Consider the following 17,691-nt stretch of genomic DNA (forward strand, 5'->3'; position numbering starts at 1 on the left):
TCTGCTCCTGAAACAGTTCCTTCTGTTCATGCCCATTCCAATTCCTTCAGTTCTCCAACCTTTACCCCAGTACCCAAAATACTGTGTGTCTGCATCCTCCAGCACATCTCATTGGATCGGGGCTTTGTAGATTGCTTTGTGCTTTGTCAGCAGCTCCTCTTCCTCAGCTTGCATGCTCTTTCCTTGTGCCTGAGAGAATGAACTGGGAAGCTTTATCTCATGCATGGAACCTGACGCTTCTTCGTGATAATCTAACCCTGTGGCCTTCCAGAGGCTGTGGAGAACTCCCAACTCCAACCAGATCCAGCCAGCATGGCCATTGGTCAGGAATAGTGGGAGCTATGGTCTGACAACATCAGGAGGGGCCTCTGGTTTCCCACTCCTAATCTACAACTTGGTTTACCTGGCAGGAAATGTGCCTTGGAGTTATGAGCTCCTTCCTTGCCCTCCTTCCTTCACCTACAAGAGGAGGAAAGAAGGGAAGAGCATCAGTTTTCGCCTAAGAACAAACCATAGTTACCCATTACACCACCCCAATCTCCATGTGCTGTGAGGTTCCACGAGGTAGCAGAGTTTGTGTTTCCTTTTGGACAGTGAGAACAACACAGACTTTATGATATATGGCTTATTTACACACAAATGCAACCTGAGGCTAGATGGAGAGAGTGCAGAGTATTCTCATCCCAAAAGGATCCTATTTCTTCCATTGCTGCAACTTGAGATTCAAAGAGACCCCAAACAGCACGTCTGACCCTCTCTGCAGCACAAAACAGACAGCCCGCCTTCTGCCCTGGCCCCTCTCTCAAGTTTGTAAAACAGGCACTTGGTTCCTGTTCACTTACATCCTCCAAACCAAAATGCTACACCCTTTACACCCTTTTGTCTCTGTCCACCAACACCCAGCTGGAGGAGGGGCCCTACCCTTGCTCATTTGGTATAGCCTTCACCTTCCTAATGGCTTTATTGATGGGTTAATGTCTCAGCCATTATTAGCTCTGTTCCTCCAGTGACCCACACTCTGCTAGCTGTGCCAGAGGCCTGGCTCATTAACATAAGCTGAATCCAGGAGCGTTTGGCACAGTTTGATTAATCCCAACTTTGACTAAATCCAGGAATTATGGGGAAGACCTAGCCACCCAGGAGTTTAGGGGATCCTCCCCCCCCCAACAGTACAAACTCAGGGCACTTGCTTTTCTCCCAATCTCATGATTATGCTAGATCCTTTAATTATCCACTGATTAGTGGGGAGATTCAGGGCAGACAAAGAAAGTACTTATTTTTCACACATCACTTAGGAATTCGCTGCATCAAGATGTGGTGACAGCCACTAACTTCGATAGTTTAAAATGGAATCAGGCGAACTCATGAGGCTATTAGTTATGCTGGTGGTATAGAACCCCCAGAAATGCAGTATTAGCGTATTGGAAATGCATGCCTCAGAATTGTGATGTCATAGCTATTGGGGAAGAAGTGCCACAGATACAAATGAAAGCAAAATGTTACTCTGGCATTGTAAACACCCACATCTGAACCTGGCAAGGTCCTGTTTTATTTTATTTATTTTGCAGAATTCGTGTCCCAATTTCCACTCTCAGTTAGAATGCTCAAGAAAGAGAGAGAGAGAGAGAGAGAGAGAGAGAGAGAGAGAGAGAGTGTGTGTGTGTGTGTGTGTGTGAATGGTATAAAAATACAGTAAAATCATAACAATACATTAAAGAAGTTAATTATTATTTATTAAATTTGTATACCGCCCTTCATCCGTAGATCTCAGGGTTGTTCACAACATAAGAATACAAAACGAAAATCTGCAGGTTCCATTTTGAAATACTCTTGCTGCCCACTTGGTAAGGAAAGTTGGGTCACTTTGATCAGGAGCTTTAAGAATCACCCAAAAAGGAAAAACACCTTAAATTGCACTCAAACCTGTACGTGTGACATCACTGCTGATTTACACATTTTACCTGCCTGTTTGTTATTTTGTTTTGGAGGAGAGGACTCTGTTGTTGTTTTTAATGGATTGTGGGCCAAGCTGGATATAATGTTAAATATTACTTTTTCTTTTAAACTAGATAGCCTTTGGGGGCTTCCTTTACCATTCAAATAGCAGTTTTGGAGAGGCAATTTCCGCCCCAATTGTGGCAGGGGGAAGGAGATATAAACTAAACATACACACATATAGACACACACACACACACACACACACACACAGTCTCCCTGTGGCTTCTATTTACATAACAAAAACAACCATGTCAATTGTATTCGTGCATTTAGTATTTCATCTAGTTTGGCCTCCCCAGTTGATCACTCTGACAAGAGTGCATATGCAGCCTTAAGAAATAAAATAAAATAAAAATTGGAGGGCAGTAATCTGGCTAGCACCAGCACTTGCATTACTCTTTCCCTTGCCATTTCATGAATGGTTTTTTCTTTGGCTTTGTGGCCCCCACCTCACTATGCACAGTGTTTACCTATTATTTAATCACATTTAACCCAATAATTAAAAGGTGGCAAAAAGCCATCTGTCCACAGCAAAGGTTGGAGTCTCACCTCCACCCCGTTAACAAAGGAACAGGTTATTGAGCTGCTAGTCCTGAATCCAAGCATAGAGCTAAAAATAAAACTCCATCTCTCTCCCCACCCTTCCCTTCCACCGTGGTCATCTGCTAAAGTCCTAAGGGGGAAAACCTATGTGCGAAGTTACTACCCCCATGATTGCAGGAATGGGATGCCTTCTGCTTTTAGCCCCTTAATCAATACCCCCCTTGTCAATAGTCCATTTGATACCGAATGTTATTACAATACTTGGGTCCTTATCTCTTTCTTCCTTTTTATCCCCTATTTTTTTAAAATGGAAACTGGAAAATTTATTTTAAAAAGTAAATACTTGCCTGTTTAGCATTACCTTTCTGTGCACTTTTTAAAAACAAAACAACTAGGCTTGCTTTAGCATCCTCTGAAGTCTTAGACAAACAGTTTAGATCCAGACTTTAAAAAAATGAAAGGACTCCAATCTCTCTCTCTTATTAGAAAACCTTCCCTTATTAGAAAATTATTGAGTTTCCTCCGCTCATTGTGCCATATTTCTTTTTCTTCTTCAATTCCCCCCCCCCCCCATGTTTCTTATACCTTTTCACCCACCAGTTTGATTGCCATGGCTGCAGCCGTGGGTGAATAATTGCCTGTCTTCACAGGAGCATGTTCTGGAGCTAAAGTCGAGTGCTTGCTTCCTGATGTATGCCTCATTTGGATTCTGCCGACAGCCTAGGGGCTGTATTATTCATGCCTTGACAGATAGCACTCACTAAAAGCATTGGAAGCGGGCCAGGTACTGGCAGAGAGATAGTGGAGCATTGCAACTTGCAACAGAGAGGAGCATCTATAATACGGGGGTGGCGGCGGGAGGAGAAATCCTCACACGTCCCTTTTTGCTGGCTCTTATATTGATGGAAAAAATTCATTTGCAACAAAATAAAACACCCTAAAAATAAATACATTGCTTCCTTCCCCTGGCTCTCCCCCCTCAATCCTTAAAACCATGCTTGAAAGTTTAACACAATTTTCCACATTTAATTGCAAAGCTGATTTTAATTAGTAAGGCCCTGCATGTGAAAAATGAAGATTCACTTGGGTGAGTGTAACACATTGCAGTGTCTGCTGAACGCTCTAATTAATGTATGGCGGCTGTACAATGGGGTGCACTGTGGGATATTTATGAAAAATTCTGTGCACGCAGACAGTCTATCTGTACGTTCTTGAATCCACAAGAATAAATAACTCCCCCTCCCTGTTATTCTTTACGAGACATTATTGTGCATGCCATCACTCCATCCATAAACTTTACGACGTGCCTGTCCTCTTTACTATTTGTCAATGATATAATAAATCAGAAGTCAGGGCATACATATTTTAACATTAATTTCAAAGAAGGATTTGGTGGTGCACTATTCAAAGATCATGCTCCATTTGGACAAAACAGGCAGAAGCCCCTCTTCTTTCTGTGCTTCTCCTACTCTCTGTTTGCACTACATGAAAAATAATGAATCGTATAAGGGAAGATATATAAGTATGTCCCTGAAGTTAAAATGGCACCTTTGCATTGGATCACAGTTCAAATTTCTCATGTAGGTCACAATACAAGTTTTGTTATTAAAAGAGAAAAAGGTTCCAAAGAAATTCTGACAAATAATGTAGAAATTGTTGCAAAAAATCATGTGTGTGCTGTGTAGTATATAACCCATGCATGAGACCTCCGGGTATAGGGCGGTATATAAATTCATTCATTCATTCATTCAATCAATCAATCAATCAATCAATCAATCATATGCACACACATTCATGCTCCAGTATTTAGCTAAATGCTGTTAGGTTTTTTCTCCCAACTGACTTTCAGTCCTAAGCGAAAGGATTTTCAAATGAAACACAGCAAACAATAAATAAACGTACTGACAGAGAATCCATAATATATCTGAAGTCTGTTACTGGCTTCCTTCGCAGTAGAACAGCAGTATATTTTTTATCAGAATCCATGATGCATTACTGAAGAAGTATACACCAGAGTGTAAAACATTCACCAAAAATCCAGGTCTGTGGCTTTGTATGGCAGTGGATGATTTTGATCTTTCGTATGCAGTTCTATTACCTTTGCCATGTGGGCTGGCAAATTACCGTTTCTTTTGCTACAGGTTTTTGTGACCTTGATTTGTCACAAGAGGTAACTTGATTAAGGCTGGCTTAACTATGATGCTATGGAGATAATGGTCTAGGCAAGTTGGCTCCACCTGCTGTGGTGTAATTGTTAGATAATCATTGTGTGGGGTGAAGAAAATGCAGACCCTTCCTCCTGTATTTTAATATGGCTTCCAATTCAGTCATCACACACGGCAGTGGCCATTTCCCAAATGGGATAACGTTTTAAAAATGCAAATTTGTTTTCTTCTTGGCAAGACCCAACATTACAGCTGTGGTTGCACCAGATTCCAGGAGTAAGCTTAAATTAGGAAAGGACATTGGCATGCCTAGGTAAAACTGATGAATCCATCAGCTTTTGCTGGGTCCATTGATCTTAGCTTAAGGCTTAAACCTGGTGCAGATGTAACACTAAAGGTAAAGGGACCCCTGACTGTTAGGTCCAGTCATGGACGACTCTGGGGTTGCAGCACTCATCTCGCTTTACTGGCCGAAGGAGCCGGCATACAGCTTCCGGGTCATGTGGCCAGCATGACTAAGCCACTTCTGGTGAACCAGAGCAGCGCACGGAAATGCCATTTACCTTCCCGTCTGAGCGGTACCTATTTATCTACTTCACTGGCATCATGCATTTATTTATTATTATTATTATTATTATTATTATTATTATTATTATTGCAAATTGAGGGCAATCCTCAGAACATGCACTCCTTTATCTTCCTTCCTTCTTTCTTTCCTTTATATAGAGAGAAATCCTTCCTTTGTCTGTTCATGGCTGTATTTGAACCAATATAATTACTGAATGCTGGCCATGGTTTCAAGTAGGTTTGCAAATCATGGTTTTGCTGGCATTCATGCAACTCTGAGGTTGCAACCCAGAACCTGCTTACCTGGGAATAAATTCTATTGTACTAAGTGGAAATTAAATCTTGCTCCATGGAAGAAGGAAGGAAGTGTACATCCCTAAGATTGGCTCCTAATTTACAATTAGGGACGATGCATCAGATATTTCATCTCAAACCTGTTTGGAATTTCAGAAGTAAGCTCTGGAAGACATGAAGGACATAAAAGTTGCCGTATACTTACGGAGCCAAACTATTGATCCGCCTAGTGCATATTGTCTCTGATGAACTGGCGGTGAACTAGCAGAGGTCTTTCCCAGCCCTGCTACGTGAACTGGAGGGTCCTGGAATCTTGTGCTGTGAAATAGGGAGATGGTGCCTCTGAGGGTGTGCAAATTGCCTTTCCTTCACCAGTGAGTAATTGCTGCCTACTCCTGAATTTGAAGACTAGGCTTCCACATCAGAGTGTGTAAATAAATAAAGAGAAGGCGGGCTGGTGATCTCAGTGTGTTTAGAATTTTTCTTTCAAACATTTAGAAATTCACAGCTAGGAGCAACTGAAGAATAGCCCCTGTGCGTTTTAGTGCAACACTGAGCAGGATAGAGAAGGAAAGATGTATCAGAAGGATGGTGTCAGAAGGTGCTGAATGGTCCATCTGTGCCATGACAGTGAGAGCAGATTTGGGCTGTAGGATCTGCACAGAAGTCTCTGGCATGAACTAGGTGTTTCCATGATGGTAACTTGTTTTCTTTCGAACAGCAGGTGTTGGGCACATGCTCCTCCATCAGTGCTTTGCTTGCCACCACATTGTCTGATGTGGGAAGGTTTACAAGGGGGCGACCGGAGGGGATGTGTTGCTGTAACAGCCACCAAATAAATGAGGGCTCAGTGTCTGCTGCAGGGAAGGGAAGAAAAAGAAGCAGCAGTACCCAGTAAGATAATTTACTCAAGAGGCTTCTGCAAATATCCATATAGATTTGTCCTCTTACCTACAGCAGAATTCTTCTTTTTTTAAAGAATGGCTGGCTTGGCTGATAGCAATAATGTGCTCACTTTGCTGATAGAAACAGATAGTGTGAGAGCAACTTCTTAAAGTGGCTCTAAGAGGGATACCAAGGCAATCTTCATATGTTGAGTAAGTCATTCTCTCTCTCTCTCTGCCTTGCATTTTCAGCATCTGTAAAACAGAGACACTAGACAGTCGCCCTCATCTGTAAAATATTTTGAGGTGTCTAAATGAACAGCACTGTGAAGAGCTAGTCATTACTACGACTGGGTTCTGCACAACCAATTCAGTGTGGCTATTTACTTCTGCACATAATAACGTAATCCTTATCCCAATAGTAGAATACTTTCTGTTGGCAGTGGCACGGATCAATTTTGGACCAACTCTTCATTTTATTTTATTTTTGAATTATTTATTTTAGTGATGAGATTTCTGTTTTGAACTACATTTCTTTCCCTAAAAGAACTATGCAACACACTCTCATGCCTACATTTTGCATGTCTTGCCCATAAATAACAGTGGTTTATTTTCTAGGATGATAAAAACTCTCTTCACTATCTAATAATTATTACATATCAGGAGCTGGAATCAGGCGTAGGTCAGCAATAAAACAGTATAGTACCTGATGTCAGTGAAGTTAACTCTTTTATTAAAAATCAAAAACAAAACATCGCAGTCCTAGTGGTCACAGCAACCCCTTCCCAGTAGGTCTTGCCCCAATGAAGCAGTTGCAAGGACTGAAGGTCCCTGTCTTCCTACCATTGTCTAAGGCTCTTCACCTAGCCTAGTTCCTTTTCCTGGCACCCTAAGGCTCCACTGTCCTCCCTCTTGTTGCTCTGCCCTTTCTCTTTTCTCTGTGTGTTCTGGGAGTCCGGGGGAAGGGGAGCTGGTTCAAGCAGGTTCAATCTCTCTCCTGCCCCCCTCCTCTCCTGCCCCTAATTCTGCACTGCCTTCTGCCATAGCCTCTTCAGCTTCTGACACCTCCTCCTCCCAGTCTTCTCCCTCTTCTCCCTCTGACCACACATCGTCATCCCACCACCAATCCCCCCCCCTTCTTACCCTGCCCCAACGGCTGCCTCCCACATTTCCTCTGAATTCAGCTAGTCCACGACACTACGTATGTAATCCACATTTCCTCCAAGTAGCTCAGGGTGATATACGTGGGGTTCTCTATTCTTGCTCTCACAGTAACCTTACGTGTTGGGTTCCACTGAGAGACATCAGCTGTGTTCAGGCATCTAAACCACAGTTTAGGAAAAGCTGAAGAAGCTTTCCAAAAGAAAGGTTTGAAGCAGTGAAAGACTTGTAAAGAACTCTTGGGGGAGGGGGTTCCAACAGCAGAGGGGCACCACAGAAAAGCTGCCCCCATGCACTGTCTCCTTGTGGATACCTGAAGGGACAGTGAGAAGGGCCTCTGTAGAAAGTCTCACTTCTTGGGCAAGAGTACATTGAAAGCTCCTCCCGCTATAGCTTCCTGTCCCCACACTCTAGGCATTTGTTGAGGGTCTCTTAGCACTCCGAAAAGGCTTTTCAATGCCACAGGTGGCTGGAATGAGGAGGTGGGCACCAGGAATTCCCACTGCATGAGTACTGCATTCGGTACAACCTTGTAACTTGGTACGAACAGGGTTTTAAATAAGATGTCATGAGAATACAGACTGCTAATAGCAGAACCATAAAAGGAGCACATTCAAACAAATAAGATTAACTGTAATAGCAAGATTTCAGTAAGACTTGGCACTATTCTGGGAATAATTGCTGGTTGTCGGGACACATCTGTTTGACCTGAATTCTGCTATTTGCTAATTTTAGCACTGGTTCTGATTATTGGCTTTTTTTTACTGTTTGTCTGCAGGAAGCAATTCAAGCTTCCAGGGCATATTATTATCACTACAAATCACTTCATAGCTCTCTTAAGGTACACTTTGAAATCTTTCTCATTCATCCTATCCTGTGAGGAAATATATCCACATATTCAGTCAAGGTTGTGGTTTGGTTTTTTTTGTGTTGTTGTTATTTATAAAAAATATATCATCTGTAAAAGTAGACTTAGGCTGCCATCCAAACCTCCCTTGCAGCAGGCTGTGGAGCAGGGCCAGTCCATCCATGACGTGAGGTGAAGTGCTCACCTCAGGTGGCAAGATCCACAAAGGCAGCAGAACCTCCAAGTAAGGCACTGCCCACTGCTGCCAAAGGGGCAGTAGCAGCTGCAACACACTTCCTGGATGCTGGATCAGTCTCCTCCTCAGCAGCCCCCCCCCCAAGTTGATGGGCGTTGCCATTCAAATGGTATGTGTGCCTGCCACATCTTGTGATCAATTCTGTGAGACGGACTTAACCTCCCCCCAATTTTTATTCAAGTTGGAACCCCGGCACACAATTAATGTTTACCCCCAACTTACATGCAAACAGGTGTTTTGCATTAAGAAAGAGTGGTTATATTACAAAGCTACTGAAAAAGGAAATGCAAACTGAACCTACAGTTCATCATAACGTTTGTTAAACGTACGCCAATAAAACTTCATATTTGTAGCTGATGTAGCTGATGGCACTATAGAATGCTAAGGTGATGCTGATGGCACTATAGAATGCTGTTCTATAGCTGATGGCACTATAGAATGCTAAGGTACGTTTGTTAAACGTACGCCAAAAAAACTTCATATTTGTAGCTGTTGTAGCTGATGGCGCTATAGAATGCTAAGGTACTGCTTCTTCTAAGTTGCTTGAAAATAACTTTCTCCCCCTGTGCTAAGAAAAGCTACAATCCCGTTTTTCCTCTGAAATCAGGAATGTATAACATCTCAATCCTCTAACTACAATTCAGAATATTACACACTTGAATGATTCCTAACCAACCATGTAAGAGACAGAACAATGTATTATACTTTGAGTTGGATGTGAAAATCTTGTGTCCATGATTTAGCTGCAGTTTTCTTCCTTACTGTTTCCCCCCTGCCCCACTTTTTTATATAGTAATTTAAGTTGTTGCCTTATAGTGTTCACACCTTTGCATTACAGGAAGGTTTCTTTATATAATTTTCTTGTTGGTTTTTTTCCAAATATATGAATAAAAGTGTGTCTTTGCTTAGTCTTGAATAAAATAAATAAAATAAAATGAATAAAATGAATAAAATGTTGTGCATTTATTGTAAAATTATTGTCAATTTGGATTTTGTAGTGGATAACTAGAATGGTTATCCGTCACTGATTCCACATCAACAATAGTTTTACAATAAATATACCATGTTGTTCCCCAAATAAATAGTATACAGTGGTACTTCAAGTTACATACGCTTCAGGTTACATATGCTTCAGGTTACAGACTCTGCTAACCCAGAAATATTACCTCGGGTTAAGAACTTTGCTTCAAAATGATAACAGAAATCGCGGGCGGTTGCAGCGGGAGGCAGTGGCGTAGCGTGGGTTGTCAGCACCCGGGGCAAGGCAAGTAATTTGCGCCCCCTAACCTGTGGATTTTAGCAGCTGCGAGTGCGAGCGTGCCCCCCCAGATGTTGCGCCCTGTGCGGCCGGCCCCCCCTGCACCCCCCACGCTACGCCACTGGCAGGAGGCCCCATTAGCTAAAGTGGTGCTTCAGGTTAAGAACAGTTTCAGGTTAAGAACGGACCTCTGGAACGAATTAAGTACTTAACCTGAGGTACCACTGTAGTAGACCTGTACTTCCAATGCCATTAAACGACAGTGAATTTTGTAGTTCAGTTTTTGTAGACCGTGCAAGGCTAGAATTATGCTAGTTTAGAATTATGTTAAATGGACATTATATCATTACTGTATCTTTATGAACATCATATTCCTGTTCAGGCATAAAGTCTTGATCTTCCACCCATAGTTATGCCAAACACTCATGCATTATTTCCCTGTTCTTTCAATGCATGTTCCTCTCTTGCTCTGACTGTCAAATAGTGTGTGAGGAGAGGACAAAGAGGCATCCTCTCTGGTAAATTGAGGTGCTGGTGGTCTGACCAGAAGTGACTTTGTGGGGAGAGTGCTCTGAGGATGCAGCGCTACCCAGCCCCGCGAGGATAAAGGCAGGACAGGGCAGACAGTGGGTATGAGTCCCAGCCACTGAAAAGAGAAGGGGAAACAGGAACCAATGGATCCATACACATAAAGGAAAATGGGAGTGAAAGAGGTGGCAGGAGAGAGAGAGAGAGAGAGAGAGAGGTTGGGTGGAAGCCTCTTGGTTGGATAGTAGGATGGGAGCCTACTATGAAGGAGAGAGGGAAGACGAGAGAGTAAGAGTGAGTGGATTGAAGGGAGGACATCAAGACAGGGTGAGGGAGCATGAAACTGAGGAGGAAGATCAAGCAGAGAGCCAGGTGGTAAACAGGCAAAAGCCAGGGAAAGTAAAAAAAGAGATGAGATGGGTTGCAACATTAAGCGGTTTCTTGGGAAATGTAACATTTCATAATAAAACCTTGAGTCACACAGAAGAGTGGCTCACATATAAAACCAATGGGAACCTGTGGACGACAACTTAGAAATAATCGTAAATTAATGATGTGGAAAATTAATAGCAGTAAAAGATTTAGAGCTACCTGTTTGGGAAGTGGGTTCCATATCTTAAATGCCCTTTTTCTTACAAGGTATCCTTAATTATTATTATTATTAATAATAAACGATACTGTCAGTGCTGTTTTAATTCAGTGCTCATGAAGGGCTTAAGGCATCATTTTAAAATACATTATTAAAATATAACATAGAAATTATGTATTATTTCATTAAGAATATAATATTTTTCTGCATATCGCTATGGGTATAGATAATGTTGCCATAGAGTTTATTAAATACCGTGTGCTGAGAAAGCAGAATGAGCAGGAAAGAGAAAGAAGGGGGTTTGTTGTGCTTTTCTGAGCACTAACTAATTTAAACTTAGTGCAGACAAGACAGAGGTGCTCTTGGTGGGGTTCTGGGGTCTGGGTGAGTCTCCTGAACACATGGGAAAAGCAGGTGGCTGCAAACCCTATATGAAGAAATTTCATCTGAATGCTGCCCTCTTGAGCCGATTTTTAACATGAAAACATTCGCAGTTCCAGATGGTGCCATTTTAAAATTTCAACTTCTTCCACACTATTAAAATGTTTGATGCACCCATTGTAATTCCATTGTAAATGCTGAAAATATATTTCTTAAGGATATCCTTTTCTGAAGAAAACACCTTCTCCTTATCTTTTGAGCTCCCGCTGTGAATATGCTCTTCCATGTATACATGTGGCCAACACTGCTTTCAGTATAAACTTGTCCCCCCGTCTTTCTTGTACTCTGCATCCCATTTAATTTTTAAATGACTACCAGAATTAATTTGATTTTCTGCTTCACCTATCTGCTTGGTCCTGATCATTAAGTTCATCAGTAGCACTGCATGTGTCATTTTTGCCCAATGAACAGCAAAGTTTGGGTTTTTTGTTTATTAAGATCCAGTTCTTCAGTCTTCCAGCTGTTAGTGAGTTGGCAGGCCATAACTATTTTTATGATTGCTTATCTTCGGAATCCTAGCTTTTTTAAAAAATGAAACAACTTCACATGTGGCAATTTACTGCACAGAGATAACAGAGGAAAAATGTGAAGTGTAGCATTGGGTGGTTGTTTTGCTATCAGTACATGAGTGAAGAACCCAGTGTGTCCACAGACAGTGAAGCATTCAACGCCTCTTCTCACATTATTTTAAAGAATACTCTTACTAGCAACACACCCATGTTTGTAGCATGAAAGCTGCTTACCTGCAGGGCCATTCTTCAACCCAGCTCTTCCTAGGGTTTTAGAACACTTATCCTTCCTTGATCAGTACATACATAAAGTCCCACACAATATTTGCACAGTCAAAACTAACCACCCATGAACCACCCATGGCTCGAATCAAGTCAGCTGGTGGGGAGCAGTGGCTGAGCTCCAGCACAGCTGTGGTGGGTCAGGGGTGGCGTTCTGTCTTCGGCATTTCCTCCTCTGGCCATGCGGACTGCTGGGGTGTTGCCCACGATCACAGCCAATCGTGGGTGAGCTAGGGGGCGTGGTTTGGGAGCGGACCAGGGGGGAACTTCTTCCCTAGCTATAAAAGCTAGTCACATTCAGCCTCATTCGCCACCGATTCCTACTCACCCTCCCTATATGGATGGGCTGCCCGAGGTTAAGTGGGAAGGCAATGCAGAGCACCTTGCTATGGAAATCTTCAGTCGCTGTATTTGGGGCCAGGGTTTCACCCAAAGAAATGCAATTTGTTAAAGGAGCAGAGGCTTCTGGGGTGACCCCCTATTCTCTTCACAGAGGTGCAATTGCCAAGTAACACTCTATCCCTCTTCCCACAAATCTCTGGGAATTTTTAGTTCTGTGAAGGGAATCTATGGTTTTGTTTTGTTTTGCTTACCAGACAGAAAGATCCTCCCACCACAAACTTTTGTAGGCACATGGGAGGTGAGGGGAGAAATCCCCACTGCAGTAATTGAAGCCCTTGTGCTAGCTGGACTAGTTAGTTGAATCCCACCCAAGGTATTGGTGTGGGGTTTTTTTTTTTGGGGGGGGGGACCCACAGTAACAACTTTAGACTGTAAGATCCAGACCGATGGTGTGTGAAATATTTATTTGGCTAGTATTTACAGTTCAGGGATGATATGCCACTGGCTTATTGGCTAAGAGACAATTTTTAAAACCGGCTGAACCTGACATAGATTTGATGTCAAAGTTTGCTGAGATGTTAATAGCTGTTAATACTGCACTACTGCCTTTATACAGAAGCTTGATTGGATCCCCCCTCCCCAGCTCTATGGTATACATTTTGGTTCCCTCTGTTTAGAATTTGCTAGCTGGAATACGACTTCTTTATCAGAAATCACCTGGGTAACTATTTTGAGAGCAAGCTTGTTGGCGACTGCAGTATTAGTTAATTATTGGGAAAGTGAGGCAAGGACACTGGGGGTGACATCCATTTCTGCTCTTGATCCTAGTGAAAAGCAACATCAGCCTGGTGAATAATGACAAAGTGGGGTTGCCTCAGGGTTCCTTCCCGGGCCCAGTGTTGTTTAACATCTTCATTAACTGACTTGGAGTGGAGAGGATGCTCTTCAGATTTGCAGATGTCACCAAATTGAGTAGAGCAGCTTATACCTTCAGAGACAGAAACAGGATCCAATATTATCTTGGCAGAACGAAGAACTGGGCCCAAACTAACAAAATGAACACCAGCAGAGATAAATGTGAAGTTCTGCATTTAGACAGGAAACAGCAGATGCCCAAATACACAGTGGATGGCTCCTGGCTGGAGAGCAGTACATTTGACAGTGATATCAGGGTTTTAGTAGACCATGAGCTAAACACGAGTCACCTGTGCACTGTGGCAGTTTTAAAGGATAGTGTAATTCCGGGTTACACCAGTAGATGTATGACATCTAGATCAGAAGAAGTAATGGTACCACTCTCTTCTGCTTTCATCAGACTTCAGCTCTGACTTTCTATAGACCAGAATATGACTTAATACTTGAAAAGTGCACAGTTCAGAATTTTAAGGCCGGTATAGTCTCATTCATTTGGTAAAGCAGAAGATGGATAGTCTCTTTCAGGGATGCGGCAGAAATGGGTTTCCTTCACCTGCAAGGGATTGGACTTGATTACTTCTGAGCTTCCTTACAATACTATTATTTTATGACTTAATGGAATAAGAATTTCAATAGTCACTTTTGTAAGCTCATTAATCACAGCTCATAATATTTCCACATCTCTCTCTTGTAGCCATCTTTAAAGCAAAGGTTTATGTTGGGAGAACTAGCATTTAAACAAGCAATTGCATCCAAACAGGTCCCCTCCCCCTTTGATCATATGCTCACAGGTGGTCTGGCAGACGGTGCAATAACGTGTGTTTGTTTTCCTGAACAGTGTTTACGGCTGTCCTTTGGCAAAAAAGAGAAAGACGCAAGAGAAGCAACCCCAAGAACCGGCTCCTAAAAGAAAATCATTTGTAGTTAAAACGGACAACTCTTCAGTAGATGAATGCTATGAAACAGATGGAACTGAGGAAATGGATGATAAGGAAGAGGAAGAAGAGGAGGAGGAGGAGGAATATTCTGATGATAATGAGGAGCAAGTTGATGATGACGAGGAGGAGGAGGATGAAGAAGTAGATCGGGATGAGGAGGAGGTTGAGGAGGAGGAGGAGGAGGAAGAGGAGGAGGAAGAGGAAGCAGACGAAGCAGAGGACGATGAAGAGGAGGAGGAGGAGGAAGAAGAGGAAGAAGAGGAAGAAGAAAGTGGTAATGCATAGATAAACACCATGCACATTTTGGGTTAATCTTCCAGTGTGGTATTATGGGATTTAGCAGTACATCTTTCTTTAAGGCTAATACTAGTCACTCTGCTTCTGTCTCTGTGCTACATGCTGACAAATGTCCTCACTGTATTCTCTTAACAATCATTTTCAGATGACCGTTCTACAAATAGCTCTTGAAACAGCTAGCAGTCCCATTTTCGAAATGTGTAGCTTAGACTCCTGCATGCCCAAAATTCTTGCAGAGAAGTGTGGCTGTATTGATGCCATGAGACCAGCCAAAGAACTTGGGAAGCAAATGGTTATGTTTGCACATATCTGTGTCCATGTTTGTTTGCTGTACTTGTCTCCTTCATAGTAATCGTTTGCTTCTCAGATAGATATGGCCACATGTTTGCAGGTGTTCTTGGCAATGCAATATGGGCATCTTCCCTTTCGAAAATTTGAAACTACACCTTTTTTTAGGCAAGGAACAAGTGGTACCTACTTTGGTTCTTTGAGACTTGGATGTTGTGTACTTTAGCTGATTTTATTAAAACTATGGAGACTGGCAGATTTACATAGGTATCCCTGTTAAAAGCATTATATGTATACACCGTTCAACAAGTTAGGAGACACTCATTGGACGTCCAGTTAATATATTGCTAATACAATTAAACCAAAGGCATTTGTTCATTTTCTGTGGACTCTTAAAATAATTGGTGTTATTTTAAACACTAGCTTCCAATTGTTTAACTTCAGTAGTTCCTACAGTAATCAGATCATACCCTAATGCCATGAAAATGAATATTCACACAGTAATAATAAAAATAATAATAACGAGCCATCTAAAAAGTATTTTGTTCCCATTTCCAGGGAACATGTTTTTGGTTGGGTAGAATCACATTTCTAATCAATCAATAAAAATATAAGAAAAATATTCTCTTTTTTTGATAATAAGTTTCAGCACTCCTCAGTCGGATTCCTCTTAGGAACCAGGTATGAAAGTTATCTGATTTCTGTTTCAGAATTATCTTAGGTAAGAAGTAGAAAGTGGCTTTAAAGTGCTCATTTAAAAGAGACTGGAAAGGTGTGCCTCATATGGTTCCTTTTCTGAATTCTACCAAATTCTCAGAGAAGGAAAACATGCAAGTTTTGCAAGAGAGCAATTTAGGGACAAAGCATCTTTTCATATTCTGCTAATTTGGAATTTGAACAAAAGGAAGGTTTGTAATCATTAATTACAACTAAGTTAAGAAGGCCAATTGTACAGACAGGAGAATTTCTGGAGGACAACAAACCTTATAAAAATTTGGAACTATGCATAATTATTAGTGAGTAAGCACTATTGGATAGAAATGTAGCTTATTTCTGAGTATACATGCATAGGATTAGACTGTTTGATAGCAAAGAATGCATCTATGCTATCCAAAATAATGAGAATAAATAAACTTACTTAGAATTTAGACAACCTTGTGAAATAAATTTATTGCTACTGATATATTATGGAACACACTACTTTTACTGATTCCCTACACAGCTACATGGTCAAGTGACCTGAAGCAGTAGCCAATAACTGCTACTGCTTTCTGGGTATTTGTTTAGTGCACAGCTAGTTCCTATTAGAAACAGGAACTGGAGTGTATAATGACAGAGGAGTACACTGCCTCTAGTCATAAGAAATAACCTTTGGATTCCTGATTCTGGCAAAAACAATGCTTGACAAAGGTAGAAATGCAGGGAAGGGGTTTATATAGTACTATAGAAATATAATTATATCACTGTGTTCTTTGAAACTTCGCATATAACCAGACAACACACTTGTTGCTTGTTAGTGCACAAAGGTATCATGAAACAAATAACTGAATATAACACAAACTTTTGTTTCTTGAGTAAATGTGAAGGTTTTGATAGTTTAATTTAAGATGGTGTATTAACGAAGCAGGTCAGGAGAAATGTATTTCCCCCCCCCTAAATTCAAGTCTGTGTCAATATAGACATAACACTCCAGATTTGTCAAGCATGGTTAAGAGAGTGAGATTGGGTTTTGTGGAATTGTATAGGTTTATTCCCACCACCCACTGGTTTTCACTGGTTTATTCCCACCACCCACTGGTTTTCATTGTGGTTAGGGCTGAAGCAACATTCAGATCTGATTAGTGGGTCTTGCTTAGCACTGAAGGTAGTTAAGACCAACAAAAGTAGAGATAATTAGTACAAGAGAGAGAAGAGACAGTGTGGAGAACTCTCAATCTCTAAACCATAGTTAAAAGACTAGGTGTCTTACCTCTGTGCCAGCACTAAGATATCATTTTTTTCTCTCCTGTGGACAGCATAGGCAACTTGAGCTCCCTTAAGATGAATATTTGAGACTGTGCTTTAAGAAAGCTGCAACTCATTAGCACAAGTTTTTTCTCAGACCCTAAGATCAAGGGAGTTAACAAATTCCATTCTGGATAATGTTACAGACTTCCTTTGCTTAAAGTTCCACCAAAGGGGTTATAGTCAAATAAACAGACTCCTATAAGAAATAATACGTCAAAGAAGCCCTGTATGTGCAGCTAAGCCCTTCTGCGTGCTTACTGAGGCTTGCCTTATTTCCTGAAACATCAATGGCTGCTCTAGAGTGACAATTTCCCTAATTTTGGGAACAAGGAACACAGAGGGTTATGTTCTGGAAAGAGGCCTGAGACGTTTTGGAAGGTACTTGAGCATTCTGGGCATAGTCTTTTGCAGTGCTATTTTTATAGAAAAAGATGTGCCAGAGCTCACCATGAACACCTCCCTCATTCTCTTAGAATGGCAATGGTGCCCATCTGAGAGGTGTCAGAACTGAGTTCCAGAAATTTCTGGCTGAAAAAAAAGCCCTGGTCCTTTGGGATCTTGATTTCTGTGACCTTCTAGGTT

The 17,691-nt window shown here is 41.6% G+C and overlaps 1 protein-coding gene across 16 annotated transcripts in view; it reads left to right on the plus strand.

Moving 5' to 3' along the window:
• The window catches only part of MYT1L (myelin transcription factor 1 like), a 282,027-nt gene that overhangs the window by 177,754 nt on the left and 86,582 nt on the right, over window positions 1–17,691 (plus strand). For all 16 annotated transcript variants that reach the window (XM_077926374.1, XM_077926371.1, XM_077926369.1 and 13 more), the window contains one exon: window positions 14,418–14,791. In XM_077926374.1, the coding sequence (XP_077782500.1) occupies window positions 14,418–14,791 (374 nt within the window). The remainder of the gene's footprint in view (window positions 1–14,417; window positions 14,792–17,691) is intronic.

This window comes from Podarcis muralis, chromosome 3 (assembly GCF_964188315.1).
Source record: "Podarcis muralis chromosome 3, rPodMur119.hap1.1, whole genome shotgun sequence".
In the NCBI taxonomy this organism is placed as follows: Eukaryota; Metazoa; Chordata; class Lepidosauria; order Squamata; family Lacertidae; genus Podarcis; species Podarcis muralis.